Raw genomic sequence first — 23695 nt, forward strand, 5'->3', positions numbered from 1 at the left:
ATTGATTTGCAGAACTTTGAGTGGATAGAGCCAGTCTGCAAAATCCTACTCACTCATTGAAGTACATGTAGTACTTTTGTTTAAGTTTGATAGATATGTATGGTATTAATCATAGTAACTGTCTGGGACAGTAGTTTTTGTGGGGGGGCTGGTAAATTTTTGTTAACAATTTGGCAAGGCTGGAATATATTCACAAGTTTTATCATCTGTGACAAATATCTGGACAATATTTTTCATTTTAGAAGTAAACCAAGTATGATTCAAGTCAAAGCTACCAGCATAAGATAAGCATTGTCTACATGTTATTTAACTGTCTCAAAATGCCATGAAGGCAAGAATACAACAAAACAGAAACTGACTGGTGCGCTCCAGCATTTGGTTGCGTGCACTGTACTGACCACAGCAGCTGAAGGTGGTATTTCACGTGTTTTTTAGAGTGACATACATCATTGCATTTATGGCATTTCATGATTCTTCTTTGCCTTTCACATTAATGAGTGGTAGGCCACACAGTACCACATGTGCTTTGCTCACTACAAGATGCTACATTCCACCCTCCTCAGATGTACTGAGTATTAAAGTTTACTGCATCTGTGAGATTTGGGAAAACGTGAAAAACAGGGACAAGAATTTTATGTTTTACTCCCTTGTGGCTTCCACCCAAGATGTCTTTCTTATGTAATGTCACATGAGCAAACAACCCAAACACAGAAGGAATGGAGATTGAAGCAAACGCTGTCTCTGAACTGTGGGGAAAGTAGGAACTGAACCAATGATCTCCCTTGCTCCTTCTGCGAGGGTATATGAGCAGGGCAGCTATATCCAGAAAAGAGAGTGTCTCCTTCCCTGCCAGCCTGTCTAAAGCAACTCCCAATGGAAATCCCATACAATTCTTGGTCATTGTGTCAAGAGTGAACAAGACTATTAATTGTCCTTAGCTGCCACTCCTCACTGAGGAAGAGAGCACTCATGAATGGTCCTTAGCAGTATGACCTAAGAGCTCCAAGTGAAGAACCTTTACTTCTGACAACTGAGACAGGGCTGCATGGCTTGTTCTGCTTGTCCAAAAAGTTGGGAGGGGTAGCGGAAGACGACGCCATCCCTAACTCAGGAGTCATCCCCAGGAACTCAGCAAGCTGCAGCTTGCTGATCTGCCTTTCTCTTACATGCGTTACACACATGTAGAGAAGGATGGAGCCAACAACTTTGTGGCTGGGGACTGGTGTTTAAAGTGGTCTGAAAGATGTGGAGAGGTCTATCATCATCCTGTCCCCTGCCTAGAAGTTAATTCTGCCCCTGCCCTGTCTTAGCTCCCCAATTAATACTTTGGCCCTAGTCCCAACATCAGCTCTGCCCCAATTCTTTTAAAAACTCTTAAAATTGTAAAAAGAAGCAAGAAAGTAGGGAGGGACACAAAAGAGCTATGGAGGTCCTAAAACCTTCCGGTGAGTAATGCCTTGGGAGGCGTGACTTTTTACAAACGTTCTCAGTCACATCTGTGTCCTGATGTATTTTAAGCCTCTCTTGTGGATCAAAACTCAGAAATGAGGCAGAAGGTGTACGTTGGACCAGGAATCAGACTGGATTGGGAGCAAACCACAACAGCATTTGATTTTATGATAGCTCAGACACTTAATGAGTTATCCTTGATGAATAGATGTTGCGTGAATTGCAGTACTGAGAGCATAGTGTGCCAAGACACACTGCTTCAGGGCTGTCAGTTCAATGCAGTTTTATTTACTCATTAGATCAGGCACTGAAGAACTGGGTTTGATTATAATATTTTTAGGACCAAGACCACCTAGTTGTTTGTACCATGCATACTTCAATGAAATCTTACTCTGATTTGAGCCTCAAGGTGTACTTTTAAACAAATGAGTAACACAAGAGGCAGTATCACAATCATGGTGATACAGAACACATTGGAAGATGTTTATTTTCTACCCTTGGCTAATGTCCCATGGTTCTTAATAATATTCCAAGTCGTCATCTTCGCTCTGGAAACATATGGACAAACCTTGCATGCACTTTATTTTAGTGTCTCCTGCCCACCTCTGTTGAATGTCTTTGCATTCCCTTCTTCAGAGAGATTTTAATCTGCCTGCAGAAGGTAACAGAATGTCATTGCTGTGTTGCAGCCAGTTAAAACAGTTAGAACAGTTCTTCAATAAATGCATCAAAAAGAGAGAAACAAGGTGTGGAAAGGTTGGCCCTCACTAGCAGCCATTCTCCCACCCAGCTGCTCGCTCACTTACTCCCCACCCTCTCGTGGGACATGGGGACAAAAGAGGAAAAACAGGAAAGAGAAAGCTTGTGGGTCAAGATAAAGACAGGCAGATTGCTTAGCAATTACTGTTACAGGCAAAACAGACACAAAGTGAGGAAATTAATTTATTGCCAATTAGAATAAATCATTACTGATTCAGGTAGTGGAAAACAAAAACAAGAAAAAGAAGAAATTAACATTTACACACTTAGAGAAAACACTTTTCCTCCACCTTTCCCAGGTTCAAGTTCACTCCAAGCACCTCTCCTCCCCTCCTTGTTATTGCCACAGGTTACACTCAGTCCCTTCAGTGGGGCAATGGGGGGCCCCTTCTTCCTTCTCATTCTTTTCCTCTGCTGCAGCATGGGTCCTCCACAGGCTGCAGCGAATATCTGCTCCACCATAGAGCATCTCCTCCTCCTCCTCCTCCTCCTCCAACTCCTCCAACTCCTCCAACTCCTCCTCTGGCCTTGGTGTTCCCTCTGTTGTTTTTCACTCTTTTTATTCCCTCCTCCTCCCTCTGGCTTTCTTTACTCTCTCTTTAATATGTTTTCCCAAGGTGCCACCATCTTGGCTGATGGGCTCAGCTGTGTCCCATGATGGGTCCTCTGGAGCCAGCTGGAACCGGCTGTGTCCAGCATGGGGCAGCCCTGGCCTTTCCTCACAGAGGCCGCCCCTACAGCCCCCCTGCTGCCAGCACCTTGCTATCTATACCCAATACACAAGATGTGACGTCCTCTGTAACAAAGCGGAAAGAAGCTGTCCCGTCAAGAGCAGCAGTCTTCTGTAGATATCTCAGCCCACCAGCAGAGTGATCAGATCACCACAGAGACCGTGGCTGAGGAGAACCACCAGAGAGAGGATCGTGATGGAAGAAAACAAAACCACTCAAAGGCAGTGGGAACACTTGAGCTCTTGGGAAGGAAGGGGCAGGGCAGCCAAATTTCCAGTGGTGGTGGAGAGTGGGCTGCAACTGGAGCTGGTGGGAGAGACCTCTCAAACCACTCCAGTTCTCTACTCTCTCATTGCGTGAAGCAGAACTGCATTACAAAAAGGCATAAATGTATGAAATACAGTAAGACCTGCAGAGGGGCATAAGGTCCAAGGTTACTGCATGACTTTAACTACAACTAGAGGAGGTGATAAGAGGGCAGAAAGAGAATGTGAGGGAAGACCAAGGAATGCTGCAATTTTCTCTGAAGCCGCATACAGAAAATGCTGCCACAGGAAGAGCGTGTTTAGGAGGACTATCAAGGGCAGGGCAACAACTTGCCTAAAATAGCCGTGTTGAAGTATGGAATTATAAGAGGAAGCAGGAGCAGAGAAGGAAGGGGAGCAACAGTCCAAGTTCTATTAATTTTTTTAAGTCCATCTAATTTCAGCATAGGCTTAAAAAACCAAAACAAAACCTTCAGGGGATTCTTCCGTCTAGGAGTTCAAGCTTTGAAGCAAAATCTGCTTTTCTGTCTTTAGCAGATCTCTACTGTCCCACTTCTTTCTCCCATTCTAATGTTTAATTGGCTTCAGCAGAGATGATCTATTGCTAGTTCTGGGTCAGGCCCTTGCCAGTAACTCCATGGGGTCTGAGCTTCCTCCAGTCTTCTCATGCTTCTATTTAAAATATTTTAACTGGAAAGCCTAGATAGCCGCATTTCAGAGACTACCATTTTGCAACAAAATTCCATCTGGTCAACATTAGATCCACTAGCCATGGTTGGAGTGAAAAATAATCTTGCCTTCATGTTGAGGCTGTACAGCTTCAGTTAAACGTGATTTGGAGTGGGATAACTTGCTACTAATGAGCATCAGCACTGACAGCAGGAAAACTAGCTTTTAAGAATCCAAATTTCAAAGCACACTTGTTGGCAGTCTGGTACTCACTTTCTGTTTCTTGGGAAGATTTGAGTGTTTCTCCAAACTCACACTACTCTTTGGGGAAATGGTGGATTTTTCGGAGTTTCCAGGCTTCAGGAAGGACATAGATGAAGCACCTGCATAAGGAAAGAAAATTAAAATTGCAGGAAACGGAATGGTTTTAATATCACATAATGCAATTGATAGCCCTACTGCTAAATGGAGTTATTTAATGAACAAACAGGTCATAATATTCTTGGGGAAGACCTAAGAGAATATACCCGGCTGACACAAGGATGAGGCAATGCCTCTTACATCCCCTGACAGCATACTGACAAACTGGTGAGAAAAAAAGTTTCATTTCTCTGGTTGTAAGCTGATGAAGCACAAAAAGCCAGGGAGGTGAAGTATGTATGTGAACCATATAGGACTGCCGTGCCGCTGTGCAGAATGAAGAAATGGCTATATTCCTCTCTGGAGTAGGACTTGTGCAGTAAAGACAATGCTGATAGACTGCAACTTTCACTTTCCCTTTCTTAGAAAACTTATCAGTCATTAGTATAGTGCAGAGAGTAAGTCCCCTGCAGACAGTGTAAGAAAGGCAGCAGTTTATGTACACAGCTGCAAAGGAGAGCAAAGAAAGTCCTTATACTGAGAGATTTTCACCTAAGCTATAAGCTTGTCCTCCTAAACTACAGAGCTTGGTTAACAACCTGTAAGGAATGATGATGAGTTTTTATCCAGATCTTCTTGCATTTTAAGAAGTATTCTCTCCTGCTCCAAGGCTTCTATGTACTTGGAATAGGACCAGGAAGCCTGCAAGAACCATTAAAAACCATCAGCCTCCTGACCATGTCACTGGTAGTTCCTCATCCATTTCAACAGTGAGACAAAAGACTTGTTTATATTATATCCCTGTTATTGAATAATCCCAATTATTAAGAAGACAAGTTTTGTCATGACAATACTGGAATCATGGGAAAAATAGTATTGCTGCAAATAAGCAATCTCAAAACACCATGAAATACAATTTAAGTAAGTTTGACAGATATGAGTTTTACATTCATTAATTCTCCATCCCTGGTCTGAGTCCTATTCTCTCTCCTTTCATCTTCAAAACCTAAACACAGCAGACCTTTTCCCTCCCAAAATATCAGTCTTTTGTGCTACTGAGGACTTGATTTTATCTCCCTTCCACATCCTTCCAGTGTGTCCTTTCTCAAATTGTTGAAGATCTAATTAGCCTCAAAGTTCTTTCTGCCTGCCCTCTCAACTGGAGATGTCATCCTTTCCTTTTCTAAGGAACAAATGTTGCTCTTTCCATTGCAACAACCACAGTTCAGGTTCCACGTAAATTTAGGTCACTCTCCCAAATCAGTATGGGAACTGTACTTTTGTTTGGCCTTTTTTCCCTTACAGCCTGAAAACTTTGGGGCCAGTTTGTCATTTCATGACTCAGTAAGAACAACTTCAGCATCTTCCTATGGCAGAAAGGGGCTCGAAGAAGAAAGTGCTCTATAAAAGATTATTGCTCTTTCTGCAATTACCTGCCTCTTGAGGGCTTAGGTGTATGATATTGATATACTCACTCAACTCCCTTTTTTTTTTTTTTTTTTTTAAATAGGTATGAGCAAAGGTTAAAAGGTCCATTTAAGGGATAAGAGTGTGAGCTCAACTATGCAATTTGCACTGTGGCTTCATATTTTGAGGGTATTTCAGACTGCCTATTTCTATATTCTGCTCATCACTAATGTAATGCCATGTGAAGAGCTCTATGGAATACAAGCAGTGGCCAGAGTGTGATTTACTCCTGCATCACATGAAATAGCTGTGAATATGTGGTTGCACAGATTGCCCATTATGTTATGGCAGTGTCAACTCAGCTATGAATAACCCCTTGATATGCCCAAGGTGGCATGTCTATTCTTCCTGTTTCTCCAATAAAATGACTGTTACCTTTTCACTACAGATTTGATGCATCATGAGGGTTATTCTGGAAGAAGTACTAAAAAGCTTTTTTCTGTCAGATTTTCTATCCAAATACCTAGATTTCCTAAATGAGTTCAGCTTCACTTTTTGACATATGAGCAGAACCGGAGTCAAGCCTAAACCAAATTCTTTCAGGATATGAATTTTACAAGTAATGAAAAGCTTCTTATTCCAGAATTGAACTTCCTTTTCTTCAGTTTATCTTTCAATAAAGATTCTTTTTAAATCTACACACCTAGAGGGCTTAATATGTTGTTATATATTAATACTACTCAGAACCTAAATCTTAAAAAAATTAATAAAGAAAAAAAATCACCTGTAAGGTAGGTAAACTTACAACAGCAAAGTTAATTGTAGAAGAACAGACAATGATGAATCAAATGACCATGTGATAGTAGTATTCAATACCAAACCCCACCTTCCCATTCTCCCAAGATCATTTTATCTCTCTTGAATGATGATATCTGTAGCAACATGTTTATTATTCACCTGCCACCCATATCCATTTGAAAATGATGCTGGTCCTCTTGCCACACCAATCTTGTCTACCAAAGCACTGCTTGACAGACTGATGACTTTTGTCCCCACTTCTTTACCCTGCCAATAAGAACTCATAATTAGATGTAAACAATAGTTACCAAGCTAAAGTGAAAAGCAAAGTCTGAGGAAGCAAAAATTGTCATTGGAAATGAGACATTGTCATATGCAGTAACGTTTTATAATGCCCAGTTTCGTAATTCATCCTGTTGGGCATAATAAAAAAATATCAGAAGATACTGCTTTTTTAAAGCATTGCTTTGTCCTAATCGATGTTTCTTCACCTCTACACTCCTGCTTCCTTTCAGATTAAATGCTTCAAAATATAATTAATTGCAAGGGCAGACCTGCAACAGAACATATTTTAAGGACAGAGGGGCCATTGTGATCCTCTAATTTGGCCTCATGTATAAATGCAGAACATAGGATTTCTCATTATTAATTCCAGCTTGGTCCAGTAGCTGTAAATGAACTACAGTATACATGTTAGGAAAACAGGCAATCTCATTTAAAACACTTACAGTGAAGGACAAGGCATTGTAACCCTTGGCAAACTATTCTAGTGATTAACCATTTGTCATTTTCATGTTGTTTTAGTGTTGTATTAAGGCTGCACCTTTGCGCATTCTGTCTGATGATCCCCAAACTCTTTATGAACATTAATCAATGTTCATATTTAACCTCATATAATTAACCCCACAACATCCCCATGCGGCAAGTAATAAAACCCTCCCATGTTGCAAATGAGAAAGTGAGAAAAAAAAGAGAGGTCAAATGGTTCCCAAAGTCACTCAGAAAGTCCCTGAAAGATCTGGAAAAGGATCAGAATATCCTACATCCTTGCTCCCAAGGTGCCTTTTCCTTCCTTATCAACCCACTGTCCTATGGCCCCATCATCTCTGAGGGTGACTTTTGGGTATAGAACTTCCCAGGCAGCATGGTGTTTATCTTCTCTCCAGAAGAAGGCTTACTAACTTCTATGGCACACTCAATTGACAGAACAGGAATGCCGAAGCAAATACAGAAATAGTGTGTATACTAATATACTACAGTTTATGTTTGCTAGCTTTCTCAATGAGAATGGTGAAGTAAATGAAGTCTTTAATAAAGTCTTCTCATAATAAATTAGCCAATGTTATGGCAATGTCATATCCCATGACATTACATCACTTACTAACAAATTAGCTTATTGCTACAAAGCTTAAAGAGAGATGAGGGAAACATGGAAAAGGAAAATTAATGCTTATGGATTTACCTTTCTCTGCTAAGGGCATGGAAAAAGTACAGATTTACAGTGTAAGTTAAAACTATTTTGTACACTTGAAAGCAAAAAATCCAAAATCTATTTTGGAGGTAAAATGCAATTGTGTATACAACAAATTACAAATACTGGCATCAAGGCAGCCTGCAAAAAGTGACTAATGATATTTTTTAAGGTATGTGTCATGTGCATCTGGCAGTTAACAAAGGAACAGATCCACAGACGGGCCAAAGATGAGCCTATATAGCTGTGCCCCACTAAGGGCAAATATGTGAAAATGGAGAAGCAAACCATACTCTCCCAAGGCCGTATCTTTTAAAACAACAATATCAGCTCAATACTGAAGCAATCAAATTATGTTGAATGTTCAAGCTTACTTCACCCTGTACTTACCCATCCCTGACTTCCAGACACTAAGCTTAAAAGAGGTCTTTGCATAGTACAGTGCTTGAGTGGCATGCCTCACTGTCAGCCACTCCTCCCCTGCACTGGGCCCATTGCCAGGAAGCCTTTGATAGGGTTTGCCCCATAAATAACAAGTAGGCACACACAAAAAATAAATATTGAGATAGTCAAATAATACCAAGTCATGCATCATTGTCCAGTAAAAACCTTCTTGTCTGCCATTTTTACCATTATCCCACATAAAAGTCCAACTCGATCCAGTCAGTTCAGAAAGTGAGGTGAGCTCGGTTAGACTGGGCACCCCAGGGACAAATTTATGAGAAGGAGAAAGTAAAATTCCTCCCCCAGGACCATGATTGTTCCGTTTGACATGAACCCAAAATGGCAACTGATGGGGGTGGGGGTGGGAATATATATAAGAAAAATGAATCATTTCTAACCCTTGCCAGAGCTTTCTTCTCCTTCAGCATGAGCCTGGTGGGGCAGAGAAGCATAGACTTTATTTTAAATGCCAAGAAATCATCACCTTCTACAAGCTGCCAAGTGAACCTGCTATCGCTTATGTTGGATGAACCTTATCAGTATCCTTCAGGGATACTGAATCATTTGAATAGTTATGTTGTCACCGAGGGAACTGAAATCTCAGGCAAGAGAACAGAGAATGGCAAATTCTTTAAACAATAATAGAGGGAGGGAAAGGGTTTGAAAAACTTGTCTGTTCCACCTATTCTTTCAAGAGATTTTAAAAGGTAACTGGTTTACTGATAATTTTTTGTGAGAAGGATAGTCTGCAGACTGTTTACTGAACTGCATTCTCTGCCTGTCACTTTCTAAAATTTCTTACCCTATTTCCCAGCTTAGAAGGGTAATTCACCTTTCCCGTTTGTTCCCCATAAAAGCTAGGCTTTTGCCCTCCTGGCCAAGATTTGCTCTTTACTTCCTTGGTCTTAATCAGAAATCTTATAGGCAGGGAACAAACAGATGGAAAAAATAAGTCTCTGAAAACGCAAAAGTGCATTACTTTGAAATATTGCATTCTTGCGCTATAAGTATTGCCAATGGCCTTGCCAGACATATCTGTATGGAGGCAACGTGCTTTGGAGAAAGGAACATGAGTTCTTGGATTTTAGACTTCACTTGACATTGGTGTGTGGCCTTGAGTAACACTTGAGTAACACTGGTCCTCAGTTTTCATGTGTCTAAAAGAGGATAACAATGTGTACATGTTCTTACAGGCATATATGTCTTTATCTGTCCAGGTGCTCATGTGGTTCTCATCACAAGTAACATCTCAACACATGTGTACATGGTATTTAAAATATGTAAAGGTCTTTTAATGCTACTTATGATAGTTTGCAAGTCAAATAATTTCTCTGCCCTTAAAGGAATGTTCTCTCCCTAAAGCTGACCAAACAATTAGATTTTGTAAAAAATAAACTTTTGCAAAGCCTATAATCAATAGAAAAAAAATCCATTATATTTTAATAAAAAAATTCCAAGAAAAACAATTTGACAAGCAAGCATTCTGTTGTAGAGGTCACAGTTCTATTAATGCACTGAAATTGCCTAGAAACTGTGAGCAGTCTAACAATTTCACTGTCAAAGCTGAGAAATATTCAAGAAAAGACAAAGGCTATACAAAGCAATTAGCACAGAAATATTTTTTAAAATAATGTGCAGACTTTTCAAATGCTCCTTCTGAAAAGTAGATATGAAATCTGGTTTGGTTTGGTTTGGTTTTGCTTTCAGTAGTGAACCAGGACTATAAATTCTAAAATAAGACAGTACATACTGAAAGTGCAAACAGGTCTGCCATTACCCATTGTACACATGGACCGTGCATAGTTGTTTATTTCAAATTTCAGTCCTCTTTTTCACTCTACTCTTGGCACAAAGGATGACTAAAATACATTTTCCCCTCTGCTTAATGAAAGGAGTGTTCCATTGACTCATCTGCTTCAAGTTAAACTAATGTATATGCACTGGCAGGATCGGGAACTAATCACCCTAGGACCAGGTCGCATGTAAAGCTTGAATTCTAACAAAAAGGCTTCGGTAGCTTTGGATCAGGCTGAGAAAAGGATATTTGAATTCATGTATATTTGTTCATGAAGGAATTTTTATGCAGTTTGTCAGCTGTCACCTGAAACTTTGTGACCCTTACCTCTGCTGTTTTGCCTTCCTTCTTTTGCATCTTTTTTCCCTTTTTTCTCTCCAAGGCAAACAGAATTTTGTCACTAGCCAAATTGCTCCGAAACTTACAAAATTTTGGCCAAAATTTAAATAGAAGAGCAAAAATTGTCATCTGCGCAGAAAGAAAAGAAAGTCAATCTTGACCATATTAAGAAAACAGAGTTTACTGTAAAATAAAATGTAGTTTACCATGAGAATGAAATAACTATTTCGTTTTGAATACACAGCCTTGTTCCTCCCACGTACTGTGTCCTGACATTTCAGCCCAGTTTTGCTCGGCACATGCTTTTCATCAGTGTGTTTATTACTGGTGAGAAATCTTCCTAAAACACAGTTAAAAGGCACTTTCTTTTTTTATATTTCCCTAAACAATTGTTTGCATTAATGAAAACATCCATCATTTTTTACAAGTATTCCTGATAAAATATACACCAGTAGAATTGCTTTTGCACCACTGTTCTGCTCAAGTATTTCAAATATTCAGTTCATTAGGGAGAGGGGGGTTTTTTCCCTCCTTAAGAGAAAGGAAATACTTTTTTGCCTCTGGAAAGGCTCTTAAACCACATTACAGATCTATGAGCAAATCTTGGATAATTTTTAAATGATATAATCTCTCACAGGGTCTTTTTTGAACTAGAATAAGAAAAACAATTTTAGAAAAGCAAACAGAGGGGCTCAGTGAATTCTGTTGCTGCACGTACTAAGGCTCACATTTTTCAATTTATTTAGATGTTTAATTCTCATTGAGAAACTCAGCTTCAAAGGAGCCGAGCATGCTCAGCACCTCACTGCTTCTGGCTCAACAGACTTGAAAGTGACATGTGAGTCACTGTCATGTTCCAGTCACAGCTTTTTGGCTAAGTCCTTCCCTTGGTTTTGTGCCACATTTCTGGAGCACGCTGGGTTTTACACAGGCTGAAATGAGAATTCTTATTTCTCTTAGGACCTATATGAACCCTTTTCTCTGACAAACCATTCATCTTTTGTGATCCAAACACTTTATGGACTCACAGTTGATGTTTAAAGGTGTTGGTGGCAATTTTATAGGAGAAGAAGAACTAGCTTTCTTGGGTTTAGAAGATAAGACAGGGAAGACAGTAACAAAGAATAAGAAAATAGTGAGTCTCTAGTAAAGGTTCACAAATTGCTGTTCAGTCTGATTAGTACAAAGATCAGAGAGAAAATTGTCCACAGCCATTTAGTACAGACTTTCTGTAATAAAGAAGGGAAGGACATTCAATAAGTGAAGCTGGGTTTGTGCTTTACCTGTCTACATTTTTTTTCATGAACGACAAAAACTACAAACTTTCTAAGCACAAATTACTTCTCTGACCATTAACCAAGTGATAAAGAACAAGCAGTTAAAAACATAGACAGAATTCATTTCTACTGCCAGATTTCCTAGCACAGGTCTGGATAACACCTTTCCAGGATCAGCTAATTGTCAGAGATTGTCCAGTTTACTGAGCAGTAAATATCTGAAGCCTCCCTCTCATCTCCACCATACAATCTTCATTGAAATGCATGACTATGGTGTTCTCCTTCATGCCCACACTTATGTATGGAGTCCAAATTGTCACATAAGCAATGAAGACTGTCCTTAAAATCAAGCACACAGACTCTAGTCAAATCTGTTACAGAGATTCTCCCAGATTCTTACCTGTGCTTCTCTAAAAATATAAGGTCCTAGTTCTTTCCTGTGCTCCAGAATCTTCTTTGCTTGTGCAGTTGGGATGTCAATCTGCAAAGCTGGGGGTACAGCAGAATTAATAAAGCAGTCGATAATGGCTGTGATCTTTTTCTGAACTGTGGCATCATCACAATGAGAATGGCACAAGTCCTGAAAGACGAAAAATAGCATTTTCAGTCAGCGGAGAGAGAGAGAAGACCCTTTACAGGGGCCAGTGATCAAAGAGTAATAGTCATACAAAAATAATTATACAATTGATTTCTTCAGCATGTAGGACAAAATTTTTATAGCAAATATGCATGGTCAAAGACATAGTTAAGACATGAATGGGACTTCTGGTTTGCAAATGCAGATATATAGCAATCGTTGCTTTTAGGTGATAATCTCTGCCTGCATGTTCTGATGGAACAGGATAGTTTTTATCCTACATTCAGTCCAAGTACTTTACTGGCAAATAGGAGGCATTTCTGAAAAGAGAAACACACCTACAAGTGTGAAATGCACTGATTTTCACAATGAACCTGCTATGACTAGCATAGCCATGGTAATTAAAAGACAAAGAAATGCTCTAAGTACTCCAAGAAAAGAGGGGAAATATTTAGAGGGTACAAGATATTATGACCAGGAAAGTTGGCCCAAGAGGGGAAAGTTTCAGCTACCAGTACAATCTTCCATTCATTGAAATCTAGTTTCCCCATTCATTAAGATTTTCTAGTTTCCCAAAACCTCAGTGTTTGAAATAACTCTGTGCAGAACAGTATACAAAACAAACCTGAACTTACAAGGGTGAGATCTCAAAGAAACACTGGGGGTTTTCTGCTTTTTTTAATGTGATCCTATTTTTCTTGTAAAACCTGTTATTACTGTGTTTTTCACACTCTGATGATGCTACCATTGGACTTTGACAGGAAGGAAAAATAATTCCAAGAACTTCCTTCAAATGATTTGAAACACAAACTTTTCATCTATCCATAAATATAAAGAAATTTCTATAACACTAGGAGATTGTCACATATATCTGCTAAAGACACAATAAGCACTGTAGAGAATTTTCAGGAAGAGCGCTCTCTAAATGAAGAATGTGCATTTAGTTTTGGTATAGAAGGCTGGATATTTACTTTGCAAAGAAATTAAAAACAGGGCTTTTAACCAGAAATGTGGTATGTGAAAGAGCTGGTTTGTTTTATTATGAATACTTTTTAGTTTTATGAAGGAAAAAAAGAATGATAACAGCCACAATGAAGAAAGTAAGGCAATACAAAAACATGTTCAATATATCCTAAGAATATATTATGACTTCCTTTGCTCATCTAGCATAGAAGAAAAGGCAGAGATCTGTAGTAAAAGGCAAGACAAACAAGCCATAAGATATGAAGAGGGATGAGACCTGAGGATAGAGGAACACATGGAAATGATCCACAGAGTTCTATTTCTTCATATTTGTTTAAAAAAAAAAAAAGTTTTTCTTTTTTGATTGTCCCAAGATGTGCCGCCAGCCTGATGCGTTGCAAGAAGCAGTGCAGTCATTGACTCCTAAAGGGAGTTCTGTCTAAACTGATGGCATGATAGGGCTCAGACAATACAAGTATGCACTGTGCAAAGTGCTGCCCACGTCTTTGGCAATATTCCTCCAGTTCAGCCTGACCCATAACACTCCTACTACTCCAGCCCTTTGTTTCTATAAAGAGCATCAACTGCCAACCATGACAATTTGCATGCATGTATAAATGTGGTCAGATTGTACTTTTTCTTGATAAGACAAATAAAATTAACATAAATGAAGGAGAAAGGGTGGGACATAAAACAATGAAGGCTTTCTTCAGAGAGCAGATCCACAAAGAAGACAGTCTAAACTACACTCCATGTTAATTTGCAGAAAGTTTCCATGTCCTCCGCAATGTAGCAATGAAGAGTCACAAATCTGAAAAAACATCAAATATTTTGAGAATTATTTATGTCTTGGAACTTCAGGTGCCTTCATGTCAAGTTTCTAGTCTAAGCTAGTCACTCTGTAACCAAGAGAGAGACAGCAGCAGCCCCAGAAAGCATTTCAGCCTATGATTCCTCACTTTGGGATCAGAGACTCCGGAGGGGGGGGGGAGATTGCCCCCTGGAAACAGAGGAGCTTCGGCTACTAAAGCAGACCCCAAATTCAAATGTGTAAAATTAAACAGTGAAAACACACCCACATGCCTACAGCAGGATCTCCAAGTGCTGCTGCAGCATGAACTGTGTTTACCTCCTAATTTCTGAGCATGTTAGCTAACCTGATGCCTGCCTGCCTGCCTGCCATGTGCACACAGGCTACGTTCAGGAGCCCAGCAGAGGCTCTGCAGTCCGGTAGCACTTTGCATCAGCAGTATCCCAGAGGCAAAAGGAATGAGGAGCAAGTGGAAGATCCGCGGTGCCCCTGCATTCAGTCCAGGGTGCTACTAGGAGGCTGCAGTGTGATTTAAAGGCTCACACCAGAGTTTCCCCATTGTGTTTCACCCTGCATCAGCAATTTCACAAAGGGGCATGTATTCGGGAGAGAGGCAATCCCTCCTGACCTTCCCTATCACATTTCACCTTGGCCACAACCTCAGCTGTAGTCAAATGTGACTGTACAGAGCGCAAGGGAGCTGGGATCTGCATTGTACATATGAGCTTTTTGGGTAGGTACGATCTTTACATCTGTACATTTGATTGAATTTTAAAGTTTTCTCTGATTTTTGAGGGATTACCAAATTCAGCAATAATCCCATTTTTTAACAGTATGTAACTATAAAGACAGAATGAACATTTTAATGCTTGCATATTTTCTACTGCTCAAGAGATGTATATCAAAACCTGGACATTAGCTAGTTAGTAGTGTCCCTTTAAAGACTCAAGAATGTTACAGTTCGAAGAAGCATAAAGAAATACAGGGATCATAAATTCAAGTCATTAAAAATAGCTACCATGAAGAAGTGAGGATTTGCATCGAAGAAAAAACAGCTTAACAGTGAAAGAGGTTTTATTATGAACAAGAAAATGCCTAGAGATATTCTTGTTAAAATTCTCCTAATATGCAGTAATGGATGCATTTGCTTACAAATTGAATGATATTCCCCTTGCTCCCTTTTACCACCATACCTTATATTTCTGTACCTCCTGCCAAAAGAGCACTCCGTTCTCCAGTAGGTCTCCTTTCAGTGACACAAAGCATTGAAACTGATTTGCTGTCACTGGATTCAACAGCGCTTTGCGGAAAGCAATTATTTCACTAGATGAAGAAACCCACTTATTGTCCACATGCTGTCAAAAGAAGAAATAAATGCACCAAATAAACTTTGTTTCAAAAAGCAATAACAAAGGCATTAGTTAGAATAAACTGTCTGATTCTTATCTTTGCACTGACCCTAACTTTCAGTAGTTTATGAGTTTATGACATGGATACAATAGAATGTGGCAAGGTTTCATTTCTTTCTTTCCTTCTTTTTCATTTTGTTTCCACTTTGGTTTGGGCAACATTTTTTGGAAGACGTGACAGGAGAGGAAATGACTGACAATGATTTAGACCATATGACTACATACTATAAAGTATGGAAACAGCTATTGTTATTGATTATGGCAACAGGCTACTTTTCTAGAGAACAGTTCGAGTTTTGTGCAAACAAACAACAAAGAAAAAGGAACAGACAAACCACATAGCTTAAAGTTGTAAAATGCTTCTGACAGGGATCTCGCCAACAAAATGAGCTTTGAAATGTGTTGCCATGATCACCAACAGAAGCTGGAGAGTTTGCTCTCTGTGGAATAAAGCTACCAATAGTAAAATAGAATTTAAAGTCATCGGAGACATTTTGGAAATCCTCATGCTGCAAAGCACGGGGTGGTAGGCAGCCAGGAAAGGGTGGAGAAAGCAAGATGGCTTATGCAGGGACAGTTTGTTTGAAATGAAGTTCAGGCTGGCCTGCCTTCCTGAACAAACAGTTCTTGTGCTGTCACTGAGGAGCAAGCCAAACAACCCCCTTTTGTTATCAGATGGATGAATGAAAACTATCTTCTAACAGTGGTATAAAACTCTTGAAGTCCTGGAGGGATGGAGTGCTGTTCAATGGTCAGCATGGGACAGAAACATTTTTAGTTGTTGCAGACAGTCCTGGAAATCTAACCTGATTCTAAGCTGAAGGTCTTTCTGCAGCTTCTCTTAAAAACAGGGGTTACGCTTAGTGTCCTGCCACAGAACCTGCCAGGGATGAGAGCCTATCCTTGTGAGAGGGTGGGTGGTGACTGTCCAAAGGGTCCTTTAGTTGAAATAAAGGCAGCTCAGTTAAGACAGTAAGATGGGATCTTCTCAGCCCTCCTCCAATTCTCCAAACATCTTCTATCCCCTGTGACCAGGATTTAGGCAACTTTTGGGAAAAATTATTTCTGGGGCATATTCACGAAGGGAAGAACAAAACGTTGCTCCCATCCCTATACTAATATATGAACACTGCTTATTTTATGGGTCAACAACCTTGAAGCAGAACATGGAAAATAACCATCTTCCTGACAAACAGACAAAGGGAAAACTCAGTTAACAGAACCCACATGCACTTTGGATCCCTTTCGAGCTAATGGTTTGCATGGGTAATTGCTGACCGGGTCTCCAGTTTGATTTCAACAGACAATAAAAGTTCAACTGAATAAATGTACACAACTTGTATGTTGGCAATCACAAAGAGTTCACTGCTCTTCAAGAGGAAAAAACTGGCAAACATCTGATGAAATGTATTATTACAAAGGTTTAAGATGTTTAAAATTGATATTATCTCAGTGCTGTAAGATTAAAATACAATTCTAAATGAAACAGATACTGTGAGATATGATTAAACCTGCCCACTCCACTGCATACTTCACATTCCCTTTTGTGTCTGCACGTAATCCACTCGCAATAATAAATAAACTACCAGATGCTGGAATGAACAGCTTGTCCCAATAAGTCCACTGCATGCAAAATACAGATAAATGTGAATTAAAGGTACAATACCAGTTTGAAGAGGGTTAAGAGTGCTCCAAAGGCCAGGGCAAGAGACATGTTTTTTTCAAGTATGACCTCTCCAGCCAGGAAGTGAGAGAAATTTACCGTGAACATCCAGCAGGGAGCTAAATTCACCAGTAATGTGAGTAATCAGTCCACTGTAGCCAATACAATCATGCCTGCTTTTGACAGCATTACATTGGGGTTTCACACTGTCAGCAGGGAAATTGTGAAGGATATGCAAGGTCCAAACAAAAGACATGGTGAAACTCCAGACACAAGAGACACAGTAAACTTCACTTGCCTTCCACATTCTGGTTGTCTTCTCCTGTTTTTGATGTGAAAGATCTTCAGTTATGTCCCTTATCTACGGTTGAACAAAAGATTATAATTGTATTTTTTAACTCTTCTTGTTTCATGTTCAGCGCTCTAATGATTGAGACCACAGCGGTAGAGTAGTTGATATGTCTTCATATGGATCTTTATATCTGAAACTTGTTGTGGACCCACACTGAATGCCATCCCTTGTTCAGCTCTAAATGAGCACATGCTCATTGAGACTGGGGAGTTAGAGAAGACAAGAGGCAATACCAGTCAAGCTGCACTCTTCCGCTGGTTTACCTTACCCATAATGTTCTTAGGGACCACTTGTTAGGAACAAATTTGGGGCTTTTTTTTTTTTTTTTGGATGAAATATTTTTAGTTCCTTTGGACAGCTGTATCAGAAATACAGACTTGATCCTGCAGTTTCTTTGTAGCAAAAATACATCTCAAATCAAGGGCAGACTTTCTGAATAAGGACTACATAGCATGTCCACAATGCTTGGTCACTTTGAACTATGAAGCTGAGTGGAGAATGTCATCTGGTTTCATTTCTCCTAAAATACTTTGTTCAAAGGACCTTTTCATGCTCTGAATTTGCAATAAGAAAGAGAAAAGAGTAGTCAGGCATAAATGGAGTTAGGAAAAGACTCATTAGAGATATGTATTGCCTGTAAACTGTTTCTTAGAGTTGAATACAGCATTTTCCAAACTGCATGGGCTACTCTCCATGCCAGCACAGTGCAGCAGGTGCAAGAAGAGGCATGAGCTAGCTTCCACACCTGGAAGCATCTTAGTCGTATCACATGGTCTTGTGCCAGGGCTTGTAAAGGAGGCAGAGTTCAGCTAAAAAGGGCAGAGGGTTAGAAAATTTTGTCTTAATATTGTCATAATCATTATTAAAATTACAATTTGTCTTACCAGAACCTATACTTTTCTGATTGCTTACTGCTCTGAATCAATGGAAAGGATCCAGTTCATATGCACTTCTGACAACACTTCTGACAACCTTCTTGATGTTAAAAAGATGATAGAAAACAAGTTTTATGAATCAGGGCAGCATGCATATGTGTCTACTTGGTGGAACTGTCAAATTTCCTTCTGCTATGACATTGCATTTCAGAGCTGTTGTGGAAGTGCAAAAAACAAAGTCTTTTTGCATCTGTCATCAGCAGGATGATCTCCGTACACAGATCCCAGCCACAGAGGCACTCTCATAAAAGGCAGATGTTAGCTCTGCCCATTCCCCAGTCTTTCTAATGAGCCAGCAGGAGTGAAAGGCTCCTCATTCCCAGTTTTCTGGCAACTTTCTGGAGTAACCAATTGGAACAAGGCTTGTAGTAGTTAACCTCCCCACTCAGCAGAATTTCACAAGTCCTGGAGTCGTTTCTACAGGCACTGCAGCTCCAGATGGGAGAATATGGAGAGTGTAAGAGAGAGAGAGAGAGAGAGAGAATACAGCATGGGAAGCCCACTCATTTGCTTGTGTTCCTGTCCCCTTGGGGAAATCCTTCACACAAAGCAGCATTTCTTCTGTGTGCAAGTTATGGCTAGGGCAAAATGGCATATGGAGAGTGCAGCACTACAGCAAAGATTGTAGGAGCCTGGCAGCCTGGCTGGCAGCAGAGCTAACACCAGCTCCTTCAGATTTAGGATCTAACAATAATACTGTCAGCTAAACTAAGCGTTCAGAGGACCTGCCTTCACAATTATCAAGCTAAATGCTTTAACATGTACATGCTAGAGTGTCTCATTCAATGTAAACTGAATGTGAGTTGTGGGCCGCTTTTCCTCTGAACCATTTTATCCCAATGGTAAATTATGAGCCAAACAAAAAACAATGCCTGGATATGTTGCTGTTGTTAAAAAATTACCTCTGCTTGTCCCTCCGACCCACGGTGTTCATCTGCCAGGAACAACGGCAGCCATTGTTTTTCTAATCTCTTCTGGACGCATTGCTGAATTTCTAGCAGAACCGCTGCCGAAAGTCGATCATGAAGGATTTGTCCCCATCCTCCACCTGAATGCATTAGCTAAGCAATCCAAATACAATAACACATGACATAAACTTTTCTGTATACCAGAAGTCCTTTATCTCTCTACATCCTTGATTTAGCAAAGCATGAGCTTAACTGTAAGCAAAGCATTTAATGCATGCTTACCCAAGGCTCACATGTACTTTTCATAAAAGGGAACAGATTACATTTGTCCCTACCTATAATAGAATACAGACTCTAGCAAATAATACCCCAGCTTGACCAAGTAAATTTCCTAAGTATCAAAATATATTGGAGTACCACAGCTCAGACTTGCTGTCTGTGGCTTTACTGACATACTAAAATAGAAAGCTGGAACAAGTCACTCTGCCTGAAAGACATTTTTACACTTTTTCTGAGCTGTCTTGTGCATGCTCTGGCTGCAGCCTCAGATCAGGGTTTAAGAGATCTGTTCTATGAGGACAGGGAAGGCAGAGCCTGAACAGGAAGGACGGAACCCCCGCAACCAGAACAGAACCAGATTTCTGGCCAAAAATGTAGGTAAGATTTGAGGAAATAGCTTGGGGAATAAATGGAGTAAAGCTGCTTATGGACTTTTATCTCAGTCCATTCAATGTGATTGTTCTTTATGAACAGTTTTGTAACTGGTACCTGTTCTTGTTGTTCTCTGGTAGCTGGGCTATTGGGTCCAAAGAAGTATTTTTTGTTTAAGTATTTGTTTTTAATGTCCTTAGATTTTTCCTCCCTTTTCTCTTTATCCTTGTGGAGCATCTTTCTGAACTGTTCAATATCTAGCCAGCACATGAGATCCATGCTACAAACAAATTTAAACAGAATGTTATTTCAATATTGACTTAATTTCATCAACATTCTAGGGAGTTATTAGTTTAACCACAAGCCACCAAAGTGTTCAAGTCCAAAATACCAGGTCAGATTGGACTGAAATCTTATGTTTGTTTTTTTTTCTTTGCTAGTACCATCTGGTGAGACCATGCCACTTGCTGAACAGACAGATCAAACACACACCTCAGGGATCTCATTTAGGGTCCCTTCTGGGGTACCCTGAAAGGAGTAACCCCCTCAATGTGCCACTGCTAAATCCACCAGGGACTGTGAACTTGAGACATAGTGCAGAGCTCACAGAGAGAATGAAAAATAAAACAGATGAGAATTTGAAACAGTACTGTAGGCTGTGAGCCACTGAGAGATGAGTCGACACCCCCTGTTCTGCCTCCTCGTCATACCGCCTGAGAAGGAGCAGGGATGACCGTTGGGAATGTCAGTCCCAGAAATCACCTCCTTCCTACCGCATGTGAAGTACTAGAGCTTAAGTCAGTCCACAGTCAAGCAGGCAAAAACAATTTATGGTAAATTTTGTTTCTAGGGCTTTTTGTGGGCGGCCTTTTCATAAGTTACTAATAGTAACTTATATCATAGTATTCATAGTAAGTGATGAATAATCTCCATATGCAATTCTTGATTTATATATTGTTCATAATCATTTGAGTGTATACTATCAACTGAAGTTTGTTTTAATGGAACATATATTGGTTTTGTTCTTTAAACCAGAGGACAGAATATGTGACATACCTACAGTTTCAGTTTAATTTATATGACTGTTTTCTGATAGTATTTTATTAGCTGAAGTTTTGTGAGCATTTTGATGAGGACATTCACTGTATTTGCAGCAGGAAATATGAAACATTAAATTCAGACAAATCTGTTTCACTTTTCCATTTGGTTAATAACTGGCCTTTTCAAAGCATTAATCTATGAGTAAAACTTTCAAAAGCATCCAACTGATTTAAGGACAGATGTCTCCCTTTCAAAAGTCTTTTGAGACCCTTACAGACCTAAGTTCTATTGAGACTGAAATTCACTCATTTGCTAGTTCATCACAACGTGAGAAAGTTCACCCAAATGCAAGCGATCCAAGTTACTGTGGTTTATGGAGTTACTCCTTAGCATCTACCTATGACAACTGGTCAGATATGTCCATCTTATATAAAAAGCAAAGTATGTAATCTTAAAATGTGTAAGGTTAAACCATTTACAGTGGTGGCTTATCATAGCATACTTTACTTTTTCCTTTCAATGGATCAGGAGCATGTGCATAGTCTGTTAGTCTGGCAAGACTAACAAGTGGTAACCCACTAACCCAAAGTAACACAAATTGTCCTGCAATTGTGTGAAGATAACCTGTATTTATAACAAAGTATTAATTAATGGAACTTTGTTTAGTTTCTTACCAGAATGTGTGCCCAGGTAGTCAGCAGCCTGTCCTTCCTGAAATTTGGATCACTTGCAATTGGGCAATAACAGAACCATAAATTTTGATGAAGAAACAAATGACACATTTGTTGCTTCTTGATGAAATTTTCCAGACTGCATTAGTTCTAGAATCCCTTCAGCTTATAGTAACATTAAGCATTTTTACTGTAGCATGCCAGCTGGACTTCAGAGTTACTAGGTCTGGACCCACTCTAAAACACTGTTTTGTGAGACTTTTTCAAATGTTTTTCTTCATTATGAATTTTTACAAAATAAAATTTCTCCATAAATTAAGCATTTCTCTGCCTGGCTCTATCACTTAAGATGAGACTTGTCTGTGATTAACAGAGAGGTAGGAAGTCCCAGAGGCAATTCAGCATACCTGTCCAGGACCCCATCCTAGCCAGTGACCTGTTCTCTGGCAATTCCTACTATTTCCCCAGTTAGAGAAGAAATCTAGACCAGGGGTCTCCACAGTGGGGTTTGTGCACCCCAGGGAGGTATGCGAGATGATTCATCAAGGGGCAGAAAGAAAATATTAGAACTTTAGTAGCACATGTATATAATTAAAAAAAAATATATATACGTATATTGAGGGTGCGTGCTCAAAAATTTTTTACTGATGGGGTGCACAATCAAAAAGTTTGGAGACCATTGATCTAGACAACTAACTCAGAAGTCACTTGACCATAGGCACCCACACCAGAAGAATCTCCATCTGAACTCATTACCTATAGTCTTTTTGTAGTCAGTGAGCAGAAATAGCCATCTTTAGGAATGATCCATCCAAACTAGTTTTAGATGTTACCTTCAGGATTAGAAGAAATGTGTCCAGAAGTGTGTATTTCTCTCTCTAACTACAAAGGGAACCTATGATGAGAAGCAGAAGTGATGACATTGAGTCTTGGCTAGGGGAATCCTGTGCTGGATGTCCATCTGTGGACACTTTTGAAAAAGCTGACCAATATCCAATCTAAAACAATAGCAGTGCTTGACTAGAAGCAGTAGGCAATATGCAAAGCATCAGCTCATGCGAACCCAGGGTAAAGGAAGGAAGCAACAATTTGCTAGCAGTTACTTAAAAAGTATATTTGCCTTTCCCTAAAACAGGATAGAGATTAGTGTGGGGCTTGGGGGAAAAAAAAAAAAAGGTGGCAAACTCACATTTACTTCTGCTAGAACTTCTCTTTAGACCTTCATTTTAAACAAATGGGCTCACTTTTTCAAAAACCCTGCATAAACTGTATCTGCTACAAGCTGGTACTTTATTCTGTTCAGAGCAGTGCAAAGGCAGAACTGCGGTTGCTCTCATGCTGTGAGAATAGTGTGGCTGTCTTCTATTTGTACATTTTTATAACATTCAGCTTTAATTTTTAAAATGTACTAAATTGAATCTGTACTAAAAAAGATAAATTTTTACTCATCGTAGACTAATTGCTCTGCTCAGGCATTTGCCACTAATCAAAGCAGAAACTGAAAGCAGAACTGTAATACAAACATGTTGAGACAGGATAATTTTTACCCCCAAAATGTTAAGACAATTCAGTTGTCTGAAAAATGTGCATCTGTATTTCATAAATATACAAACACATTTTAAAAAAATACTAAAAAAATGGGAACATCTAGGTAGCCAAGATCCCCAACAAAGATTTCTTCTGAACTTAGAAATGGGTGAAATAATAATGAAGAAACGTACCCAGCAGAATGCTCATTAAGAAAATCCCAGAACTGTTCTAACTTCTCTTTGTCATGGATCAGGTCGGATAGATTAGTACTTGCCAATTCTTTGGGAACTTGACGCAAGTGCTGATCTTCTTTGAAAGCATCAAGGCAGGACGGCAGACCAGCGTCAGCAACAGAACTCTGAGGAAGAAATTATTTTACTTGCTTTTTTCATCTCTATATTTTGCTCATTCTAATAGTC

The 23695-nt window shown here is 39.6% G+C and overlaps 1 protein-coding gene across 1 annotated transcript in view; it reads right to left on the reverse strand.

The window, feature by feature from the left end:
* Positions 1 to 4083: 4083 nt before the first annotated feature.
* Positions 4084 to 23695, reverse strand: part of RGS22 (regulator of G protein signaling 22) — a 61109-nt gene continuing 41497 nt past the window's right edge. Inside the window, exons 19-27 of the mRNA XM_049818817.1 lie at positions 23468 to 23634; positions 20152 to 20314; positions 19378 to 19536; positions 15310 to 15471; positions 12166 to 12345; positions 10477 to 10617; positions 6599 to 6706; positions 4834 to 4936; positions 4084 to 4257 (exon numbers count right to left, since the gene is read on the reverse strand). Coding sequence (XP_049674774.1) covers positions 4115 to 4257; positions 4834 to 4936; positions 6599 to 6706; positions 10477 to 10617; positions 12166 to 12345; positions 15310 to 15471; positions 19378 to 19536; positions 20152 to 20314; positions 23468 to 23634 — 1326 coding nt within the window. The 3' untranslated portion in view covers positions 4084 to 4114. The remainder of the gene's footprint in view (positions 4258 to 4833; positions 4937 to 6598; positions 6707 to 10476; positions 10618 to 12165; positions 12346 to 15309; positions 15472 to 19377; positions 19537 to 20151; positions 20315 to 23467; positions 23635 to 23695) is intronic.

This window comes from Accipiter gentilis, chromosome 2 (genome assembly GCF_929443795.1).
Source record: "Accipiter gentilis chromosome 2, bAccGen1.1, whole genome shotgun sequence".
NCBI classification, from domain to species: domain Eukaryota; kingdom Metazoa; phylum Chordata; class Aves; order Accipitriformes; family Accipitridae; genus Astur; species Astur gentilis.